Source organism: Vidua chalybeata, chromosome Z (assembly GCF_026979565.1).
Source record: "Vidua chalybeata isolate OUT-0048 chromosome Z, bVidCha1 merged haplotype, whole genome shotgun sequence".
Classification (NCBI taxonomy): domain Eukaryota; kingdom Metazoa; phylum Chordata; class Aves; order Passeriformes; family Viduidae; genus Vidua; species Vidua chalybeata.
This window is the reverse complement of record NC_071570.1, coordinates 31,966,518-31,991,873: the sequence shown is the minus strand read 5'-3', so window position 1 is coordinate 31,991,873 and position 25,356 is coordinate 31,966,518. Positions and strand designations below refer to the sequence as shown.

At 36.1% G+C, this 25,356-nt stretch overlaps 1 protein-coding gene across 6 annotated transcripts in view; it reads right to left on the bottom strand.

Annotated features, from left to right (window-relative positions):
- PDE4D (phosphodiesterase 4D) overlaps positions 1–25,356 on the bottom strand; it is a 358,961-nt gene that overhangs the window by 88,163 nt on the left and 245,442 nt on the right. For all 6 annotated transcript variants that reach the window (XM_053969110.1, XM_053969115.1, XM_053969112.1 and 3 more), the window contains one exon: positions 12,771–12,962. In XM_053969110.1, the coding sequence (XP_053825085.1) occupies positions 12,771–12,962 (192 nt within the window). The remainder of the gene's footprint in view (positions 1–12,770; positions 12,963–25,356) is intronic.

Here is a 25,356-nt window from a genome sequence, read left to right as displayed (position 1 = left end):
TTTGGCATTTTCAGTTATCATATCCAGTATATGTCAGCAATCAAGGTGAAAAGAAATTTTCCAAAGGCAAAAATACAATAAGTTTTAAATTTTCTTGTACTTCCCTGTAGTGAATTTATCATAAGTACAAGTTGCAACTTCTAACAGAAACTACCAATGATTTGGTGCTATTTTAATGTTAGTTAAGTTTAAGCATAAAATATCAGTTTTGAACATTGGATTTCCAGTCCATGAAAATCTAATTAGAAAAAGGCTGATAAATGGAAAAATTTGACTTGTGTTTGACTTGCTACAACATTATTCTTATAATTTATATACTGTCCACAAGATAGTAATGGTTTGCAGATATTGCAAGAACCTAATTAAAAAGTAGTAGGTGCAATCTGTACCACTGTACAATCAGTCTGTAAGGATGAAACAAAACTCCCCAATATTCAAGATCATGAGAATGTTAAATAACCATTTTTATTATCATCTCTTTTTATTCCTTTTGTAATAGAAGAATGGATTTTTAAACACCCTGTGGAAGAAATCTGCACTTTGAACACAGTCTTTGCAGGAGTGGTTGGAATAGGGTGTTCTTTCAGGTGAAACCACAGGCCCAGACTGGACAGAAAGCATATAAGCCTGACTCTTAGAATGAACCAAAAGAAACATTTACCTCCATGGGAGGAACTCAGAGGCTTTAATTGTTCTGGGAAGCCAAATCCAATCAGGTATAACAGACAACATGAATCAGCCCAGAGCATTAACAGGAGAGTTAATGATCAGCTGGATTTAATGCCTCTTTATGTTTTCATTGGGTCAGGAAAACATCGGCAAATGCCCTTCACTATAATTTTAGATAAGGGTTGCCTAATGAATTACACAAAGGCTTTAGCAGAAGATAAGCCAAGTGCTTTTTTTTTTTTTTTTTTTTTTTTTTTTTTTTTTTTTTTTTTTGTCCTGTTCTCCACTGAAAGAGAGTGTGACTATGCTACTTCGCTTTCAGGAAAATTATGCTCTTTGTCTTCAAGTCCTGTGAAATGGCATTGTCTGATATGTGATAGCTGGCTTAAATATTTCTCAGTAGTCCTTTAATTTCTTATCTTTTATAAAGGATATTTTTATTATTTTCATAGAGCTACTTCAGTTTTTACTTCTTTTTTAACATTTAAAGGGGGTCCAGCTCAAAATATAAAACCAAATTTTAGTGATCTAGTCTAATCTGCACATTCAGAAATTATGAAAGGCCAGAATTATGAAGATGAAAGTGTTTACAGGTAGCAGAAGCACTGGACAAAGAATAAAAATATTCAGTTGTTTCTACCTGTAAATAAGACAGTGGAGAGATGGAGATGGTTCTTTCCAGCATCTGTCAGTGGCAAACACTCTTAATGCCCAATATATGACACAAATGCGCAAAATATTCACCAGTGCCTTAAAGTACCAGACAATTTCTGAAACATAGTCACTAACAGTTAACTGCAGATTGGCAAAAAATATGAAAATAAGATTGTCCTCCTCAAAATCTCTTGTGGGATTATTTATTGTAGATCGTGCTTCCTCTCTTTCCCATTTAGCCCCTGTTTGCCACTCCTTGGATGCTGAGGCACCCATAAAAGGCAACAGCTACATTTTCTTGGCTTTCTGCCCTGGAGGATCTTTTATTCTTTTATGTAAAATAATATGATGTCACTTTTCTCATTTTCAAACATGATTCTGCTTGAGTTGTTTCTGGACTGCATTTCAATGAAGAACACTAATATCATAACATAGCTTGTTATTCTTTAGAAAAAGCATGATTAAGTAATAATTTAATGTACGGAAATCAAGCCAGGACTTAATTTTCACTTTTCAAATCCTCCTTGTGTCAAGAGCAAGAAATCTGGATATTATCATTATTTTGGTGAATCTGATACTGAAAGTACAGATATCCACAGATTTCGCAAAATAGTTTAGCACTCACCAGACCACTTGAACTGCAATGCAATCGTAAAAGGTGGTGAGCAATCTTTGATCCACATTGGGTCAGAAAATCTGGACAAGGTGAGAGGGTTCAAAAATAGAGCAGACACATCCAAAGAAGCTGTGGTAATTTTAATATAGAATAGCAAGAACATATGATTCAAAATGCCATTGATACACAGTGTACTAGTTGATACACTAGTGTAATAAACACTACAATGTATCAGTGTCCTCCTTTCTAGATGACATGGAAGCTGATGGGTGATTTGTTCTGGATTCCAGATAGGATAGTGCTACACGTCTCTATTTAGAATCAAGAGGGAGTGTAAATACTTCAATATGTCACAAGCTTCTAAATATAGACAGAGGTATTAGCTTTTAAAGTTAGAAGAAATTGTTCACATCAGTGTTAGACTCTTTTAACTAGAATGCCTGGCATATTTGTTCACATCTTCATTTTTCAAAGAAAATACAAGTTTGAAAACAGAATATTTTTACAGAGCCCCAAAATTTAAAATTATCTGTTCTCTGCCACCAAAGAACATTGCTAAAATATGCACCAGCCTACATGAAATTAATGACTCTTACATAAAACAAAAGCGAAATTCTCTCTAGCAGACCGAAGATTATACACACATCGCAAGCTATTTGCCACAGTAAAGTGGTGAAGCCTAGACTTCTGCAAATTTCTGACTTTTTCTTCATAACATTTCCTATGTGACACTTGAACTTTCACCATATAGCCAACACTGATCCCCTCCCTAAAGAGGAGATGGAAGTTCTATATTAAGTCAGAAGTTAGTTGAACATGTTCAGTATAAAAGTTCTGCTTTCTTTCCTCAGGATTTGCACAATTTATCTCTTCTATCCCAATTGTAGAACAGTAATTAACTTTTCCCCTAATAATAAGGAACTTAGAGATGCATGGACAGACAGAGAAGCAGGCAGGAAGATTAACCCAAGGATAAGACAGGGTGACTGCATAACCTTTACTTCATAATTAAGCTGTCATAATTTAATATAGCATCTAATAAGGGAAGTAATTAGAGAGATATTCTGCAGACCTATCAGGATACACTTAAAAAATAGTGGATGTTTTTTATAGTGGCTAGAAAAAACTCACTACATCCATTAAGGAGAAGGAAATCCCAGGCTTTAGAGACCATGAGGAGTGAGGGACTTGCCACTGTGGAGCTTCACAGGGAAGGTACTTAAGGTTTGTCTTTCTAAAGGTCATAGTAAAGAGAGATTAAGGTTTTCTAGGTCTTTCTGGACTTCACATGAATATCAACTGGGTGATCTTGAGGAAATGCATTGAAGTTATGAGATATAAACAGGATAAAGAGGAGCTCTGCTTTATTTAAATAGAGGGGAGAAAACATACAACACATATTTACACCAGTTTGACACAAATATACCAGTCTAAAGTATGATTTTATTGGTTTGCAACACTGCCCCCATTGAATCACAACTTTCTTATATTCTCAAGAGAAGTACTGGCTGAGGATGCTGGTCAGGCCTTGAATCCAACTGGCATTGTCCATGCTGGATTCTCTGGCTACAAACTTTGGACAGAGACCATTTGAAAGAATAAAGCTGCCAACTGAATTGAAAAGCCCAAGAGGACAGTGGCTGTATGGAATCCCTGAATGAAGCTCCACATCAAGAGCTGAAGCTTTCATCACACTGTCATATGAATTTATTCTATTTTTAAAGAATTGTATAAGAAAGAAGATAGACACTAAGGTAGTCTTCTTTTTCGGTCAGAAAAAATATGGCAGCTGCCTTTTGCAGTGTAAACATCTGGATTTGGATAAAACATAGCATCCACTCATTTCTGTTTACAAGTTTGTATATTTACTGTCCAATAGTGTTTCTCAGCTTAGATGAGACATTTGTGTTTTGTTTGCATATATGCTGGAACTCAATTATACCATATACAAAACCACACATGAAAGACAGAGAATAAGCTAATGGAGTACTCTAACTGCCAGGATTTTCTTTTTTGTCCCAATAACATTTCCTAGGTGAAGCCAAATATGCACACAAAAAACATATGAATTAAGTATGGTGAAGTATTCACATTGCTCAGATTCACATTTTAGCCGCGGTGAGAGATGATTCTAGATTTCACCCTGATATGGCAATGGTAATGGTACTAGCTATCAGAAGTTGTGCTTTAAGGACAGTGAGCAGCAGTGGCTGCCTGTTCCATGCAACTTGATCTTAATTCTCATCATCTGCATTTGGAAAATACAAATGGGTTGATTGCAAAATGGATTTTGTGATGTCAGAAATCACAGTGCTCCAAGACAGCTTATTCTGCAGGAATAGTGCTTAAGCAATGTCATCTCAATTTTTAAAGACTTTGAGAAAAAAATTTCTAGTCCTGAGATAGCTTAGGCCTGGGTCAAAAAGCCAAGACTAAATAAGTGTGTGTGGCAGCTCTTAATGTTTTGCCCACATTACAAAATGGGGTTACATATTTTCCTAGATAGCCAGTGGGTTATAAGTGATTTGCATGTCTTTGAAAGGGTAAGCACAATCTGGGGGATGATTGGGCATCTCAGGCAGGGGATAGAGTCTATGACACTGTGAGCAGGCTGGTATTTAGGTTTAGAGAACAAGCAATTAAAATTGATATCAGAGCCATGAGATATAGAGGAGGGGGTTGCTTTTCCCAGAGCATTTTATTTCTGTGAACATGTATGTAAGAGGATTGTTAAAAAGAGCTACTTGAAATCACAGAAATTAGACCCTGAATGAAGCAGACTCAACAACTATTGTCTGAGTATTTCAGATCACCACAATTTTCTGTAACACTGTGCAGTTATGTCCTCCTGATACATCATCTAATTCAGCAACACAGCTAGCCCTAATTAGTGAAAAAGTATTGCTGTAAAATTGGGAGTTCAGTACAGTTAATTTAATCAAGCTTAACCAGATGAAGGAGGATTGGCTCCGAAAAGCAACAGCACCTGAGATGTCCATTATCCTAGCCAAAAGAACGCTGGTTATAGTAATTCTCCTTGGACTGTCTAACTTATCAAGTGAGATTTAGAAAGATAGACTAAAGGGAGAAAAAAATTCTCCAGCATAACTGTCACTAGTAAAAACTTCAGATATAAGTCTTTCCAAAGACCTCAATTGACTTCATAGGGAGCATAAATCAAGTTACTCCACTATGATGTTCATGAAGAAAACAATTGTCTTTCTTACAGAGATCAAAAAAACCTCAAAAGATTGAATTATTACATTTGGTTAATACACATATGTTATGTACTAAAATACCTAGAGTCTTCTAGATACAACTTGTATTTTATATAAGAAAATACTTTAATTTTTCATGTCACCTTTTTAGCATCTCAGATCCCAAAGATAGACTTGGTTAGGCTTGAAAGAAGTCATTGAATTCTTGAAATCTAGCCTGTTGCAGTCATCAGTGCTAGGTTACCCAAACTGCAATCTTAATTCAAGCTGAACTGCATTAGCACCCAAAGTTAGAAGCTCTCTCAAGACTTGGAAAGACAAAAGGACCACATCTCTTACAGACTAAGGAACTGGAAAGGAATAGTGTTAGCAATTCTAAATCAGTATTTTGAGACTTAATCCAGAGCCTATTAGGTACATACTATCTGGCTATGTGTGCACCTCACTGTGCATTAATAGCTCCCTTTCATAGTGCCTCTACTTTTGACCAGATTTAAAAAAAAAAAAAAACAACAGGTTTTGCTGGGTGACAAGGGCTATTTTAGGTCTCAGTGACAGTGATCTGAACTAAGACCCATCAAATCTGGAGCTTCATTCAGAATTGCTGGATGAGCTGGAATCAGAATTGGCTATCTCAAAAGACCAGGAATTATTACTGTTTTTTCCCATCCAATATAATGTGCTGTAGGAACACGACTAGGCTTCTTGCATCTACCAAGAAAGTTTCCAACACCTTTGGTAGAGTTTGACGACCACCAGGATCTCTTATGTCAGTCCCAGCTATTTTGCTCAGAAGCTTAAACCTCTTCCAAAGACATTGTCCTCACACATTTGGCTTGTGTAATCTGCCTGAGGAAATCACACAGGTAGTGATATAGTAGACCACCACAGTAGGATGCTAGCATAATGTGTAACATAAAAAACCAACGATAACTCAAGAAATAATTTGTATCATATTGCCCTAGTCATTCACCAAGCTTCAATGCTTTAATCCTGTCATTATATAGCAGACCATTTAGATTACAACTGAATGGTGGGCAACTAACTGAGCAACTGGCCTCTATTAATTCTGACAATTATTCAGTCCTGAAGGGAAACAGAGCATGGCCTTGCCAGAGTGTATCACTGCTGCAGGTGGTTTTCTTTCTGAAATCAGAAGGTAGTCTGCCTGGGGGTCACTGAGGCAATGGCAAGGGAAAAGAAGTTACAGCAGTGTGGGGCTTTGTTTTGTGTATTGAAGGAGAAGCTGGATTAAGCCAGAGGAGATAGGACTTTGAATGAGAAAAATGCTGAACTCAATCAGAGGAGTCCAGGCCAACTCAGCAGTGCCAATATTGGACTGTTCATACAACCAAAATCATCATTTAGCTATATCAAGCCTGGAAAACAAAGAGGCATCAGAGACTACAGAGTAGTTCTGTTTTCTTCTCAGGTTTGAGAAAATTAGTGATTGGGTTTGTATACATGAATGGAAGCAATCAAGTTAGTGCCACTTAATGAGTTACCATTAGTGAGTTTTGATTGCATTGCTGACACACATAAACTTTTATCTTGTATCAAATTAAAATGAAATGTGTTTCCTGTAACTGCTTTTAATCATTAGGTATTTGGTTGTTTGCTTGTCCCTGTCCCACATGCTTAAGTGTTTAAAACTGATATGGGTGTGTTACTTCTGAAGAATAAGACTACATGACTTTCCATGTAAGCCTCCTACTGATGCAGGCTGAAAGATTCCCTCCTTAAAAAAAATAGTAGAGCTGCTGAGGACAAGGCACTCATCCAATTCAACGCACCCTGAGAGAGCTTCTTATCAGCCAGCCACAGAGATTTTCAAAGTTTATAAAAAAATGGTCCCTTAACTAAATTCAGAGGTCCCTAAACGTAGGTAAGAAGAAACTGACTTCAAGAAAAACAAGACAAAAACATCAGATTTTCAGACTGTACACTTTCAGGGATTGAACTCTACAACTAACTCAGCATTAGTGCCATTAAAAGAATTCAGAACATTTAGTTTGTGCCCTGAAGTGTGGAATGACAGCTAATGTTTTTCTAAGTTTTGAAATAAATTTGACCTGCACACGAAGGTGATCACTGAACCAGAAAAACAGTCCGAAAGAGATCCCCCCAAAACATTCAAGTCCCCTTTTATAAAGCTGCCTCTCTTCACACTGCTTCTATCCTTTAGCATTGCAGGCACACAAAATGCACGTCTATCCTCCCCTCCACTGCTGATCAGTGTTGCAAGCCCAGGGAGTAGTGGTGTTGTGATGTACCTGAAATCCCAGCTAAGAATTTGGTTTGGTACCATATTTTTAAGAACACGCCATCTGTGACTGAAAAGATGTAGGAATTCAGTCTGGTTAGGTTGTAGCTTCAGTAATCACTTGTTATTTTCCTTCAAACAGCTGTTGTTTCCAGAGAAGGGAAGAAAAACACCTAAAACATTTAAAGTATTTAAAGGGGAAGCAATGTGTTTAACAACTGAGACTTATGTTTGGAAAATTGTAAGGTTTTAGCAATCTCACACAAAACCAATCATGATTCTGTATTGATTGAAAATAAATACAATATATTTTCATTTCATCAAGAAAAATTCTCCCCTGAATAACAAGCAGATAGTCTTCTCCATGCAAAAATGCTTTCTTTTTGTTTTCCAACATAACCAATTTCCTGATCAACAAATAAAGTTAACACAAATTTATTATTCAACTTTAAGCTACTTGCATTCTAAGTTGAGTACTTTGTTTTGAATTTCTCCTGTAAAATGTGTCAACCAGAAAAGACAGTCATATTTTTTTTTTCAAAGTTTTTTTCGTTTATAGCTCAAAGTATACTGTAAGTGATTTGAAAATTACTTAGATTAATTTAAGCTGCAACCTGGAACTTCTTTTAAGGATCTTAAAAAAAAAAAAAAAATAAAAACACAAAGAAGCAAAATATTTGTCTGTTTTTTCTAAAGTGATGTAACTACATTTCTTTACATGAACAAATGACTCAAGCAACTGAATATATTTTTTAAATTAAAGATTGTTTCTAAACAAAGTCACACATAGAAAATGCTTCTTATTTAGAGCAGGCTGAACTTTGAAGTTTAATTGTTCATTATCAGCCAGTAATAATGACAAAATAATAATATTAGAGATTCCTAGAAAAGAATATTATTGAAAAGAATTTCAGCTGCAAATTTTCTGGAGAATAGATAATTATTTCTAATTTTTTAAACTGAAGTGCAATTACTCTCAGTAAACACATCTTGTCTGCTGTCCTAGAATCTTGGCTAGCACCTTTCATGAAAAAGATGTATTTTTTCTCCATAACTTAAGATTCATAATTACAATATTTGATTAATAAAAGGCCTTACTGGTTCAGAAAAAAAAGAAAAAGCTTGCCTTTGGGGATGAGAAAATATATCCTCTGTAACTGTAGCTGTAGGGAAAATGTCCTGGAGAAAACTTCATCCTCTTTCTTTTATCATAGACAGCAGCAGAGGGATGCTGTCATCCACAGAAGTTACTGACTGAGTAGGTTGTCCAGGTCGGGGAATGGGTGTATGGTGGCCATTTAGCAAATCACCAGATCAGTGACCCTGCAGTTCCCCACAGCTCCTTGGCTGGGTTCTGCTTCTTTTTTTTTGCATACAAGCAAGTTTTAATAGAAATCAGCAAATTTTGTGTAATAATAATAGTTGGAGCTTATAGTGATAAGCTGATGAAGAAAACAATGCTGCCCTTCTCTAAAGAAAGCTGTAAAACTCCCCCAGCAGTTGCTTTTTTTGAGTGAGGTTCAGCTGGCCAAGTCCTGAGGAAACCAGAATATCTGTGCTGTACTGTGTTCTGAGAGCTTGTGGAAATGGGAGAAGAAAAGACTTAAATGAGAGGTCAGAAGATGTCTTCTTACACTCAGAAGACACAGTGGAGTTTGGGCAGACTACTGTCTACTGAGAATGTCTACTGAGAATGTCTTGGTCTTCTGGTCTAGACTGCTATCCTCTGGTCTGCTTTTTCAGAATCACAGGGGGATTATACATGTTTTTGCCCTTCAGAGTGGCATAAAACCTATTTTTTAACCTGATTAGAGACCTGGGTTCTGCTAAAACAGAAATTCTCTACTGATTTGATCTCTTCCTCCATTAACCAGGGCAGTGATCCCTTACCAAGAGAGAGTATAAAAAGTGTTATCACTTCAACCTCTTCCTGCATTTGTAAGTTCTGGACAGCCACTGCAGTTCAAACAAGTCCACCTTATGTAATCAGACCACCTCAGCAAGACATCCACACAGCTCTCTGCATCACTAATGTCTTCAAATATAGGTCTGACAATTTTTCCAATAATAACGTTTCACATCTTTCATCTAGATACTACTTCCTTTCTCCTCTGTGTTACTGTTGGAACCTTTTTTGGGTTTTTTTTTTTTGTTTTCCATTCTTTATTCTTCTTCCCTTTAAACTTGTTTTCCTGTCTTTCATCACAGATCCTGAACTATAATCCTTCATATTGTCTCACTACCCCTCACTGCCTCATTCAGTTACTTCTTTTTATCTTGCACATCCTTTTCTCTGCTGGAAATCCCACAGAGATGCTTCAAAACACACATGTGCTCATCTGCCTTGGACCTTGTATCTTCCTGCCTAAACTATTCACCTCTCCAGTTCACAAACTTTAGCAGCCTTCCCTAGTCTCTGTATATAATCTCCATGTCCTAGTTTTATTATTGTCAAAGATCATATTATTTCTTCCAAGGGATAATTAAAACAATGTTACTGACCCCCACTTCAATTTATGTCCTTTTCTTTTCTTACACTGAGCTGCTTTTTCTTCCAAACTGCACCCACAATAGTCCCACCAATCTTCTATCATCAAAGCAGCCTTGCACTCATCCTATCTTTTTATTCTTTTCCATAACTAATTAATGAAAATATACTTTAGATTCTCTGATTTAAAAAAAAAAAATCCACCTGCCCTTTCTCTGCCCTTATTTCTTTACTTTCCATCTCAACTCCATGAATGAAACTCCCTTTGCTTTCTCTGTGAGGTTAACTATTTTGAGCATAGCAACTCACACTGTATCTTCTTCTGGGGATAGTATCTGACTGTATTTGTCTCTTGGTTATTATCTTTGACTTTATAGGTCCTTTGTAGCAGAGCCCATCTTTTCATTTTGGGTTTGCAAACAACTGAGCACAACTTGTTCCCTGCCTTGGTTGGAGCTGCATATATAGTAAATAATGACACAATGAATTTAGCACTTTAGCACTGCCATCCACTGGCTGTCTTAACATGACATTCCACATCTGACTAAAATTTTGAAACATTGCTACTGACTGGAAAGTATTATTCTAAGTTCAGTATTTCAGAGTAATGAAAATGCCAGAATTCTTTTTGTTCTACCCTTTCAAATACAAGACGTATGCTTTTTGAGGTGTCTTTTTCTTTACAAAGTGAAATATTGAGGCTGGTTGAAGAATCAGGGAATCTAGACTAAACTGCTGTGTACAATTAATTGACTTACATTACCTGAATGATGTGTATATTTTGTAATATACATTGCTCATGTTTTAAAAACAAACAATACTTAAGCATGTATATAGATGCAAAAGGAAATAGAATAATTTGACACTAATCTAAAATTTGTGTACTTCCTCTGTCAACTCCACTCTGTCAAGTGGAACTTTCATCTTCCACTTCATTTAGCAAGGTTGTGAATCAGAATTGTTTCTTTATTTTAATAATATTTGATGGGTTTTCTTTCCATAAGCACATTCAGTTTATGGTTGAATACATACATAAGGACTTTTGTGACTTTTATCTTTTATTCCTTGTGATTTTATCTTTTTTAACTTTCCCCTATTTTATTCCCTGTCTTTCTTTCACTTAATTTCTGTGATACAGCCAAGCTTATTATAATTAGGCTTATTGATAAATGATTAATATTCCATGGTGAGAACAACTTGCCTTTTACATTTCCTAATGTGCTCTCCTCCAAAACAGTGGCAGGAATATTTACCTTCTTAGTACAAAGGTTCATCTGAGACGAGAGATTGTGATAATCTATCCAGATGTGAGGTCAAATAAATTTTATATGTAAATGTGTTTCCAGAAAAATTTGAAAAGAAAATAGAGAGGGGGAAAAAAGGGGGAAAATGTGTGCTGTTTCAGTAATTATATTGTTTATCCAATTTACTGCCATGTCCTGAAATATTACCCAAAATTCTAGGAAATTAAGTGGATTGTGAGTTCAAGGATGGAGCACTAATTGAATTTTTCATTGAAATGACTCATCTAAGCAATGCAGTCAGCTGGATTGTCCTCCTGAATGTAAAAATCTTTGCAAATGTTATCCTGGTACTGGTGCCATAATAAAAGCTTCAACCTTCTCCCTCCAAAAAAAATCTGTCAGAGGAAGATTTGCTATTCCCAAGAAAAATGCATATTTTTTATAAAAAAACAAGCTGATTTTTTCTTGTTCTAACCCATTTAGTCTCAACAAAAACTGGTCACATTTGGCACAAAGATTATTGAGTATTTCAATCCACAGATCTTAACTGAGTCATAGACCTTACACTAACCCTCTCTAAAGGCAGGAAACGTTCTTACCTTGAAACACTATATAGAAAAAGAGCTATAATTAAACAAAGCAACAGTTCTAAAAATTATATAAGCTGAAAAAAAAATAGAGTGTTTATTTATGACTTTAAGTTAAATATCAGGTCTAATTTCACTCATTTTTATGAAAACTCTTATTCTTTTTTTGTGCCTACTTTTATTTAGATGGTATTGATTGGTCTTTGCCTCATTAAAAACCAGCATTCACTGTGATATCCTGTCAAGCCTGTTCCTTTATTTTAGATATATATTTGAACCATAAACACCAATTTGGCAGTGCAAATTGGAGCCATTTAGGCAAAAAAAAAAAAAAAAGCAAACATAAAATAGTTAATAATTTCTCCTAATTAGAAGTGATTAGAAGATGGAACATTTAAATATTTTTGGCATTTTACTAATAAACAGAGAGTTGCATGACTTCCACTACACATGGAACTTGGGATCCACACATACTTGAAAAGCATGACTTACTAGCAGAAAATACACACTTCACAGAATAGTGAGAGAGGACAGAATAAGCTTAAAAAGGTCTTTTGTTAGAATTTTGTCTTTTAGTTAAGATGGTATTTGAAATAATTTTTTCTCTCTCAAATATATTATTTTCTCCCAGCTGGTAAATCTTTTGTCTAAAAACATAAAAGACCCCAGTTGGAAATAAATGGAATGTATTTCTTAAAATTATGAAGAAGCATAAATTGAGTTTGTATTGTTTCTCTTGAAAATAAGAGCCAGAAAATAGCTCTCCTTACCATTTTAGTACACCAGTATTGACTATCATTATTATTCTGTCAAAGCTAGTAGAGTGCATAAACATGTCAAGTGCACCCTCATGATATCTTTCAAAAAGCTGCAGGAACAAGTATAATCTTCATTAAAGAAATAAACAAACAATTTGCCATTACTTCACTAGCATAAGTGATTACAGTCTGACTTAAAAAAAATTTCTCGTGGCTGCAAAAGTCTTGATATTGGACAAATGATAGACTAGAAGTATTTTATAAGGTACTTACATATCACTGGCAATGGAGGAATTCCTGGACATAGACTTTGGAGACAGATCATAATCACTGTCTGACCGGTAAAGGAAAGACTCCCTACGTTGGCTGTGGACAAAATTTGCCTGAAGAATTAGCCCTGACCCTGGGCTTGTCATGGGGTCCAAGGGACTTCGTCCTGATGATGTACCATTGTCTACATCGAAACTGCAAAAAGAAGAGAATTTTTTTTATGTTATTGACCTAAGAATTTTAAAATATAATAAACACCCTTCTGACAAATTATCATAACTAATTGCATCTTGATAGTAGTGGAGAAATAAAGACCTGGTCCTGTCCACTGCTATGAAAAAACACAAACCACACAAGAGAGATACTTTAAAATTACTGATAAACAAAAAACCCCCCAAGGCTGAAGTAAAAGAAAATTGGCAGAGAAAAATCCCATTCTATTAGAAATACAGGAAGCTTTCTACTTTCTGCATGTAGAGTATCCATGAGCTCTATACCAGAGGAAACATTATATTTCACTATTTAATTCTTCAGATCCCGACTCTCCTGAGCTGGACACCAATTATCCTGTCTCCCATTGCTAATCCTAATATTTTGTTACTACAAAAATATTTCAAGTACATACTTTATCTTGTCCCAGTAAACAAAGTGCTGCGGTGGCATTAAGGCATATGCATGTGCTGGAGCACATCTGCAGGCATTAGATTTGTTGTTTTACAAATGATGGAAGCAGTGAGTCCTTTGTTAATGGCCAAGCAGCAGAACTTCTGTAGCCATTTGTGTCTTTGAACTACACAGTTTAGATTCAGCACTTTTGGTTATTGTGTTTGGTATGAAGAGTGGTAAAGAGGCTTATCATTCCTAGAGAACACTTTTCTCTAGAGAGGCTGAAGGACGACGGAACAGAAAGAAAAAGGAGAGAGTAGATGCTATTTTACATAGACAGTAAAATTTCTACAAAGGGCTTTGAAAATCAGTGCAGAGACCTTGAACAGGAGTCTGCAAACAACACTGGTACAGGGTGGGTGGTACTGAGAGGATGCGTTCATGGCAATCTGTGTTGCTTGAGAGCCCGAACAGCTCCATTTGATAGTGTATGGAGGCTTTTTGCAGTATGTGGCTTCATGTTTGGATGCCTTGTGGTATGCAGTCTGAGAGCGGATTAGCAAGACTAGCTGTCGAGGCTCATTTGCCATACTAATGGGGACAAAAATAACACTGCTAAAACATTTAAGAATGAGGGATAATATATTTTTTTCACATTTTTTTCGCATAATTTTTTAAACATAGGTAAGTGTTAGCAGCATATTATGCATTTTTGCTGAACCCATATAAAGTATTCATTTTGAAAATGGTGTTCATTTGAAGGACACCCACAGGTTTCCATGTACAGCTAAGGACAGCAGAAAACATGCAGTGCAAGTCAGCTGTTGATTAGACTTCAGGCTAGCACAAGTGTCATAGCTGGTACATGCTACTTTGTACCAGCTTATCTCCCATTGACCTGAGGTTTCAATGAGGTTGCTACTTCAATCCTTCGCTGAAGTGACAGGATTCCCATGACCATTTTTTCCTTTTCTAAATGAACTAATCAAAGAAACATATATTGCTTATTTTGACACAGATGCACATGGCCTGGCAGAGGATAGATTTTTGTTTCATTATTTATTTCACTGTTTATTTTTACTTTGCACATTTTTTCTAGAACTGCAAGCTTACTGCCACATTCAGACTATATTATTTTCTTTGTATTTACCACTCAGACTATATTATTTTCTTTGTATTTACCACTTACAGTTTGAATGTAGAAAAACAAGTGTAGTTGGTTTGTTTGTTTCTCTTTTTAAAAAAAATAAATACAGAAAATATTATTTTAAAACTTCAGGAGAGTACAATAATTTAATTCTCTTTTCACTGCAGTTTTCAGAACAATTACCTGTCATTAAATCCAAACACATACATTTCTTCCCAGGACTGATTTGATTTGATTATGCCTGTATCTTAAAATGTCCTACTGCTTTATGAACCTCAAACTAAGAAATCTTAAACCATGAGACAACAAATTAGACTCTGCCACCAGCCTTCTAGGTGATCTTGGACTGTGCAGAGTTCTTCTTTGCCTTTCATTTCCCCTATTTTTGTGATGCATCTGTGAATGCATCTGTGAAATCTCCTCACAAGGAGTATTTGAGAATATATTGGAAAGCTCAAGATACCATGAACACTACAGTAAAATGTCCCTTGCAGCTTCTAGTGTCATTCATTCATAACCACATTGCCATTGTTACTAGCATGACTACTATCACTTGTTATCAATCAATGTCTTTTTAGCTTGAATTCCTAAATATTGCAGGAACACAAAATAATCAAAATGGTAATGAAGGGTTTAGCTCATCATATTCAAATTTCCTAACATTAATATTTTGTTTCCTGAATAACTTTTATGCCCTTTAAACAGCTTCAAGAAAACACAAACTCCTAATCAATACATAGTCTGCATATCTTGTTTTTCTATTGAGGGCAGGAGGGCAGATAATTCCTGCAATTTTAGGTAAAACAGAAGACTGTTCTCAGTAAGACTAAATTCTTCAATGGCAGTATCTTTTCAAATATATATGAACTTAAAGTTAAAGGCTGGATATAAATAAATGAAGATTAATGTAAGTCCCTCTCACAGAATGAAAATTTTGAATAAAGAGTTAATACTAAATTGATTTCTTTAACAGTGGACTTAAATATTCAACTGAATCAAAAGTATTCAGTTGGATTAAAGAAATATGGTTTTATTTGCAATTTTCTTTTATTTTCTTCATCCCCCTTTTGTGGACACAACATGAATATTATATTACCAGTCTTATTTCTTCCAGTCAGAAACTAAGACAGGCTTCTACAAATGATTTCACTGTCAGATTGTAACATAGTCAATTTTTAAAATTTAGAAGTCTCTTAGGTGAAACTGCAGTTTCACCAGCTGGGAGAGGTCCTTTGTTTTGCATCTCCAGGAAAGGACAAACTTGTACAAGACATTGCTGTTGCAACAGAAATTTTATCCTGTTGTCCTGCATGGCGACCACTAGATGGGTGTAAAAAGTAAAAAACAGGATCCAAATATATCAGCTGGATTTGCCTCATGCTGTTCCAAGAAAACGTCTTTTCTGAACCTATGCATCAAGAAAAATAGTGTTCAGCTCTACAATTAAAGGAAAGTGTGAATACAGAAATATTTTTAAAGAAACCCATGTTTATAATAAAAAATTTCTGAAATGTTATAGTATTTAGATATTTCTTAGACATTTGCCAACACTTTCAGATACAAAAGTTTGTAGAATTCTATATCAAAAGAAGAGTTATTACAATGAAAATCATATAAATTGTTTCTTTGTCTGAATCACAAGTGTTATTTTTAAGAAGCTGTACTTCTGACTACGCTGTATCAAAAGAAGAGAGAATCAGAACCCTTCCACTCCAGTTCTTTGCTCTTTGTTGTTGCATATACTGGAAAAATCAAAAATTTAAGACACAAAATAGGACAGGCTCTTTAACTTGCCTGAACAGAATTTGCTAAAAGACATCTGTGCTTGCTTCATATTTATCTTTTCACTCTCAATAGGTTTAAATCCACAGCAAGAATATGCTGTGAATTAGAAAGAACAGAGAAACAGAACATCTTCATGGAAGTTGTTGCTAAAGAGGACAGGAACTCTTTTGCTTTCATTTCACAGGTAGTAAGTGGAAGTTTAAAGACAGAATTTTACACCATTACTCTGCAGCCAGCTCTGGGCACTTTGCATAACACATGCAAACTGAAACTGCCTTTGGTGACAGAAGGATTTGGCACAGACATCACAGAATTTTATAGGTTCAAAGAGCTTTGCTGCAACTTCAGAGACTCCAAAGCCCTGAAAAGCCAACGATAATTCAGCAGCTTTTGTGTCTGCATTTTGACAAAATGTTTTAAGGCATTAGCGGATAGTGTTTATCTTTAGAGCCTGCCTTATTCAATGTTCAATGCTGACAAACTTGACATGAGACGAAATTCAGAGTTTTTTTCCTTGTTTGGCTATTCATCTTGTTTGCACTTCTTGCCCACTTTCTGTCATCCAGGCTCTGCATTAAGACGAGGACAAAACAGAGTGATTTGCTCCTAACACAACAAGTACAAATAACACCACAGGCAAACATTAGGAAGATTATTAGAGATTTGCTTCAGACAATACTAGGACTCTGTTGCAAGAACCAGAGAGGTTCTGGATCCTGAATCTTAGCAGCACTTTTTCATTGTTAATGACTGCACAGCTTCTTTGCATAATAAAAGAAACAGTGGACTTCCTTTTGAGTCCCTAAAAAATGGTTTCCTACTCTCTGCCATGCTGCTAAAAGAAAAAATGTGGAGGCCTGTATATAAAATATAGATTTTAGTTACATAAGGAATAATACCATCATAATCACTATACCCAAGAGTTTATAATTAAGGCTGCATAGAAAATCTTAGTGTTGGTTTTCCTTAGTACTGAGAATTTAGCCTAATCCTGCAGCATTTTTTTTTGGGAGGGGGTTAATTTTCTTTACTTTTTGTGTGTTTTTTTTTTAGAGAAATATGCAATAGTAGGAGAGAAAAGGAAATAAATTTCACCCTAGAATTAAGAACTTACTAGACTTTTTAAGAATGCAAATTGTATTCCTGCTATTCCCCTTAAAGTGTCTCCCCACTTTCATCATGGAAACTACAGGGAGGGAGAGTCAAATTAATTGAACCTCTTGGGGACGTCTTATCTTTTAAGGCCATCTTTAGCATTACAGAGTGACAGAGGGACAGTTCTAGAGGAGCAATTTTTTTCCCCCATCAAAGAAGCCCATTGTCCTAGTGTCAAGCAATCTCTCCAGCCATCTGTGCTATGACCTATATACTCATCTCAATGTCTTCACTTCCAAGAAGTGAAGCTTCTTCTTGCAGTGTCCTGCTTTTTCACCTGGTAGCACAATCCAAATATAACACAAAATAGGTGCATTTGGTGTAGCAGTTGTAATTCACTGAAATTATCAGAGAAGACCTGCCCTGCAGCAACTCCCTTTGAGCAGGATCCAATTTAGAGAAAAAGCAAGGTAATAAAACGATAAGGTTCCAAGGAAAGGGCAAACTTTTTATTGTTTGTGCCCCAGGACAGGAGTCCATCTCTGAGGAAGGAAGCCTTAGCAACTGGAGAAAGGGAAGGAATGGATGCTGCCTTCAAAAGCAGAACTGCTTGGATTGCTTCAGATTTAAAGCAGTGGGTCACCATAGCTGATGGCATGCACCATGAGTATGGAGAATTGTAGAGAAAGGCCAGATTGTACCTGTATCTAAGACTGCTCACTAGGTCTTTGTGATTTCACTTGGGCCTTTTTGTTGCTTATTAATAAACTAAGCATTAAATTGAGACAACAGCTGACTTGGGTGTCCCTTTTATTTTGTCAGGCATATTTATCCCTAAGAGAGAGATGAAACTTTAGAACTCTCTTTATCATAAAGAAATAAGTTGTCACTAGTCTGCTCCTGCCACAGGCTCCCAGAAGATTTTAGATATTGATAGGCTAACCTGCAGCATCAGAAAAAAAACAAGTAAAAACCAAGTAAAACTAAATAATTGGATTTATATATTTAATACCAAGCTAATTACTTGTTGAGGCCTTTCAAAATGTTTCCTTACTGACAGTGTCTACCCAGTGATGCAGAAAAGTCCACATCTGTGATCTCTTTTCTTTCCATCTTTTCCCCCAAGACTACTTAAAAAACCAAAAAACCCAAAAACAAAAAACCCAAACAAAAAAAAGCCACCAAAAAAACCAAGCCAAACAAAAAAATCCAAAACAACAAAAAAACCCCTCAGTAAAATGAGGGAAGAAAAATAAAAACATTTGTATTGATATAGAAGGAATATAATACCTACTCTCTACATTTGAAGAAAGAAGTGTTTATATATGAACTGATATTTTTATATTCTTTGTAGCAAAATGAAGAAAAATTTTTGCCTTCCATTAGTTAAAATATTTCCAGTCAATTGTAACCAAATGATATTAAAAGGAACATATGATCTAAATCTGAATTTTCATGTACCACAGTAGAATTCAAGCCAATTATCTGGTTGTGGCTTTGAGTTTCCAGTTCAGCGATTCAGAAAGCAAACCCTGTGATTAATGCCATATTTAGAAGTGATGTGGGTAGATTTTCCTGTATCAAAATTCCAAGCAAAAAATAAAATACAGCATTTTGTGATTGTTTTTTTAGCAGTAGAACTTGGCTTTTGTTCTTGGCATTAACTCTTTTTAGAAACATTTGCGTGAACAAGGCTTAATATTAGGTCTAAAATTACAAGACTTAGTATTAAAAACCCAGGAAATGGACAAATAGAAGATGTGTAGGATGAAAAACAAGCAGACTGGTTTGTAAGAACTGGTCAACTCAAACATGTTAACAGAGTTAACTATTATCTATGCTATTTATCTTCTGGGTCATACTTTTCTAGCAAGCATCTCAAGAAATCCAATCTCTCAAAATAAACTGCTTCATATTTTGTTATGAAGTTTCCAAGCAATGAGTTTCCTGGGAAGACTATTCAATTTCTTTGGTACTTTAGCTTTGAATTGTTTCCTGGTACTCAACTGAAGATGTGCTTTCCACAATGTTACCTCATTATTCCTAATTGTACCTCAGTGGTCTATCCATTTGGCAGCAAATACTTTTTTAAAGCATATATTACATCAACTTGCCTCTGTGCTCAGCTGTATCAGGATTCCCTTTGTTATTCCTTATATTTTTTTCCTCAGAGAGAATATCTTCCCTCACCTGGCAAGTTTAGTTCTCTAAACTGGGTCTTGGGAGTGAACTTCTTTCTACTAATATGATGCTCAAACTGAATGCCAGATTCCAGATCATATCACCTGGCAAGTTTAGTTCTCTAAACTGGGTCTTGGGAGTGAACTTTTTTCTACTAATATGATGCTCAAACTGAATGCCAGATTCCAGATCATATCACATGGATTTGATGTTTTGATGTTTCTTTGAAACTGTATAATAACAATTTAAACAAGAACCACAAGAGAAATGAAATTAAAAATAATTTCCAAGAAATGTGGTAATCTGTACATGCTTTTATTAAATTTAAGTCACTTTGTATGGTTCTCCTGATCTAATAGATCTAAGGGGATTAATATTCCTACTTTTCGATAATAAAAAAAGCCACCAAGACAGTAACTCTTTTTTCCCAGTGCTTCTGCTAAAATCTGTGGCAGCTTGAGATCTGAATGAGAAAACCTGCAGAAAATGTTGAAGAATTAGAAGTATTTTAAGCAATCTGAGAAAAAGAATGTTGAAAAACAGAACCACTTGATCCAGACATGAGAAAGACTAGGCAGCAAGCCCTGGGGTGCTCCAAGTATCCCACGAGCCTGCTGGTCCCTGCCACCCCCATATGCCATTGCTGCAGGTACTCTTCACCTGCATTTCTAGGATTGCACTCTCAGCCGGAGTGATGGTTCTCTGTTCTACTACTGTCATTATTTGATTGCAGTGACACATTGCAGTATCACCATTCACTTAAATCATTCCATAATCCTATGGGTTTATGATTCTATGATCCCCAGGGTTGGGGAATCTACAACTTTCCTGGGCAACTTGTTCCAGTGCCTCACCACCCTTACAGTAAAGAATTTTTTCCTAATATCTAATCCAACCACCTGCTTTCTTTTACTTTGAAGCCATTCCTCCTTTTCCTGTGAATTTGCATACTCTTGTAAATGGTCTCTCTCCATTCTTCCAGTAAATTCCCTTTGGGTACTTGGAGACTGCAATTAGGTCACCCCAAAGCCCTCTCTTTTCCAGGCTCTACAAACTTAACTCTCTTAGTATTTCCTAATAGGAGAGGTGCTCCATCCCTCTGATCATCTTTGTGGCCTTCTCTGGATTCTGTCCAGCAGTTCCATGTCCTCCTTTTGTGCTGTGACCCCAGAGCTGATGCAGCACTGCAGGTGGGGTCTCAGCAGAGCAGAGGGGCAGAATCCCCTCCCTCCCCTGCTGCCCACACTGCTATGGATGCAGCTCAGGACACATGTGGCTCTCTGGGGTATGAGTGCCCATGGCTGGGTCATGTCCAGCCTCACAAGTCCTTCTCCCTGGAGCTGCTCTTGATCTGTTCATCCCCTCAGGTGTTGCCCTGACCAGCACACTGGTCAAGTCCAGCACACTGCACTTGGTCTTACTAAACTTGTTAAGATTCCCATGCACTTCAGCCTATTTAGGTTCCTCTGGACGGCATAAATACTGAACTATCTTCAGATGTTTTTTAAAAAATCACTTTACCTAGTTTATTTAAGTTCAAGAATTTTTTTTTTCTTTCCAGGGTGAGTTTTGATTCAAATATACCAACTTCTTTTTCTCCACCATTACTCTTAGGGCAGTATTTGGATGCTAGGATACAAAACCAACTTGCACTAAGTGTGACCATGTGGAATAAATTTACTGTAATGCGCAGTGCCATTAATGTTATCTTATTTTAAATGTAGTAGAATAAAATTTCAAAGCATATCAAAATGCTTATTTATAAATTAATAAAAATATGCAAATCATCCACCAAGCATGTTTCCTAACCCTAGTTAAAATGCAGTTTCCCTAAGATATTAGCAGAACATGGTTGAGAACCAAGATGGTACCAGAGATGAAAAATTCAATACACTGAAAGAGCTCAGCCTCCTCTTTCTGCGAATCCAGTCAGATGCCATTATGAAAAGCGATTAAATTGCTTATATAATCTTTGTGAATTACTGGTGTGATAAAGCAAATGTAGGAAAACAGGGAGTTTCTCAGACCTATAATATTTAAATCAACACTCTATAGTACTGATGAAAACACAGAGTCCATATAATAAGTAAAAATATTCCAAGCGATAACACTAATATTCATTACGAAGTTTCCTAGCAAAACGTCTTCCTGAGGCATCATGATATACAACCCCAATGGTGATAAATGCTAGGTCACAGAAGATATGGTTACACCTACCTTGTGTAGGCAAAGATCTTTTGCAAGGAGTACCTGTGACAGAAGGTGGCTGGACTAAGCGTTCGTGGTTACTTCATGCTATTTTCCCATATCAGAAAATACAGCACAGAATGATAGAACCATAGACTGGTTTGGTTTGGAAGGGACCAAAAAATTATCTCGTTTCAGCCCACCTGCCATGAGCAGGAATACACCTTCCACCAGATCAGGTTTCTTTGATCTCCATCCAACCTGACCTTGAACACTTCCAGGGATGGGACATTCACAATGTTTCAGGGCAACATGTTCCAGAGGCTTACCATCCTCACAAAGAGGAATTTCTTCCTAACATCTAATCTGAAGTTATCCTTCTTCATCTCAACACCATTACCTTGTCTCTTGTCATTACATTCTCTTATAAAACATCTCTCTTGAATGTTCTTGTAGGCCCCCTTCAGGTACTGGAAGGTGTTCTAACGTCTCCCTGGTGTTCTATATCTCCCTTCTCTTCTCTAGGTTGAATAAGCTCAGCTATCTCAGCCTGTTCCCCTAGAAGAGGCCCAGGTCCTTCTTAGAAAGGGATCCAGTGAGCCAGATGGTATGACCATTATGACAAGAGGACCCACAATCCTCAGTATCACTTAGTTCATAATTATTAAATCTTTGCACAACTGACCTTAAGCAACCCTTTCTTCAAAAATTGTGCATTGAAGAAAATGGGTAAGGGCTGTGTACAGAAAGGTCCAAAGAGAAGAAGCTCTAAAGCCCAAACTATGGGGACCTTGCACATAGAAGATGATTTGTTTCACCAGTACAATGTGCACACATAAATATCAACATGAAATCAAGGCCAGCTTCAGAGAAAGGTGGACAGGAGACAGCTAGATAAGAAATTGCAGTTGTTTCTTTAGGTATGGTTCTAGATTGCCCATGAAAGCTTTAGGTAAAGGATGTAAAATTATATTTGAAAGGAAACATTTTTTTTTTCTACCATTGTAGCATTCCTCTCATTGCAATAAGCAATTGCTGGCAATAAATCACAAAAAAAATTCTGCTTCCACAGGAATTTGTGTTGGGATATGTTAATAGCAATTATGACTGACGGAAAGCTATATATTTTGTAAAGGGTGAAAGCTCAAGGTACTAAGACCTTTAGAGTTCTAAAATTTTTCTGCTTTAGTTTAGCGAAATTGTTTCATCCTTTCCACTTCAGTTCATTTCAGCTCTTTAAATCCTGAATATTGGATTTTTTTTTTTTAGTTTCTATTTTGTTATATTGAATTATTTTTATTTTATACTGTATTTTTGTATTTAGTTTACCAAATGTGCTAGATTTTTGTCTCTTCCTCTTCCATAGACTTCTACTAAATGCATCAAGATATATGTAGTGATTTGATTTTTGAGGAAGTTCTTTACCACATCCAAGCAACAACCTTTAAAGGATAACAAGTTCAGAAGCTAACCTTGGAAGATTGCTAAGATGAATTACCTCTTGCGTATGCACTCACACTTGTGTTAGACCCTGATCACATTCACTGAGTGCATGTAATTTCGAAGATAATTCATGTCACAAGTCCAAAGCAAATTATAATCTACAATAATGAATCATTTAGGTCTTGTTTTTCCTGATTTTTAGGATATTATTTTAATGTTAAATGTATTATTACAATGCCTAATAGCATTACCTAGGAGGGATGTCTGGTGTTCCACAGTATAGGACTGTGTTTTCTTGTTGCTAAATCACAAAATTCTGTGCTGCAATTTTCTTTCCAAGTTTTTAAGAGGCAAAGAGGGTCAACTGTTGATAGAAAGTGACAGAGGAAATAATATTTTTTCATATCTAAGACATTCTGGAAACTGTTTTGTAAGATACTCTAGTGACTCATATTTTGTTGTACAAAGTAGGGTTTAGCCAAGTGTCTGCAAAATGTGGTTTTTTACTGATTCTGTGAACCTCTTCATAAATTTCAAAAGGTTATAAGTATAGGCCAAGCTTAAGTCTGTCACCTCATGTATCATCATTATTGAAAAAAATCTGAAGTGCTACTGTAGTATTTTTCACAAATCTCCTGTCTTGCCCAGAGTCTCAGAGGACTCTGAGGAAGAAGCCCCTCTTGGGGGGTGGTATTTGTGTCTTTCACCACAGAAGACAGGTACTGATCAAAGGGCTACCAAGAAGTAAGAGTGATTTTATTATCAGGAACTGGAAAGAATTGCTCCAGCTGCAAAGCACCTGAACCAATGACTTACACCAACTTTATCCTGCATCACCAGTTAAGTATTTTTCATTCTTGAGGTATCCACATGCTTAAGCCATGAACACTCACAAACACAGATTAACTCAAAACCTCTGAGCAGCTACTGCTCAGGATGGATCAAAGGTCCATCAAATTCACTGTTCTCTCTCTACGAGTGCCAAAAGTGAATGCCAATGGAAAATGGTAAGAAGGAGCAAGTAGAAGTGCTACATCTTCCTTGTAACCCAGCCCCTCCTCATTTGCTCACTCTTTCATTGAAACAATGCTCTGAATACAAGAGTCATTCCATGCCAAGGAGATAAAAACCCAAAGTCCTGTACAACATATTTTAAATGTTTGAGTTAGGTAATACTTTCATTTTAATCTCTGTGGTTTAGTACCTATTAAGTAAGGATGATACAATTCCTTCTATCACAAGGGCAAGGTGAAAATTAATTTATTCATCTGTGAGAAGCAGTGAAGTGTCATAGTGGTGAGCAGCGCAGAAAAGCTAATGAAAGCACTAGAGCTGCCTTTACAATACATTTGAACATCAGATTGTCAATAAAGTATGTGACCATATAATGAGAAGCAAGAAAATGATAATATACTGAATATCTTATTAATTGAATTGCATTTGTTTTGAGCACTCAGTGAAGTAAAAATAATATAGAACCACATAGGTAAAGTATAAAATTATTTATGCACAGGACTAACCTAAAGTTCCAAAGACATATGCAATATTGACTTTTGTGCTTGACTTTTGAGTCATAATAACATGGATATCAAGTTATTGTGTATACATTTGAGCACATGTTGAAGACCCTTGCATTTACTATTGCTTATCTCCAGTTTTCTATTTCAGCCTGATGTAGTACTGCTGACAGCTGTTAATGGCAGACCATCAGAAATCTGACTTCAAATGTAGTGTTGCAGGTTTACCTTCTAACAATTAGTACATTAATGAAGAAGAACACATTCCATTTTGGTTATAATGAATATTTGATTAACTTCATCTTCTGCTCATCCTCAAAATCATTGTAACTTCATTCACAGTCTCATTTTGATGAACTACTACTGTAATATAGCGTGTTCTTGTTACAATTTCTTGTGCATGTTCTTGTTACAATTTCTTGTGCTCCTGTATTGACTGTTTCTACCAGCTGCTATAAGATCCCTATCGAGCACATGACTCCTGGACTCTAAAAGCAAATGTGACAAAGCAAAACCTACAGAGCTATAAATTTAGTGCTTTACCTATTAGTAAAACAAAGAAAATATTGTGTGGCATAAAGTTACTATACATATGATACAATTCTCATTTGGTGAAATATCTAAATGA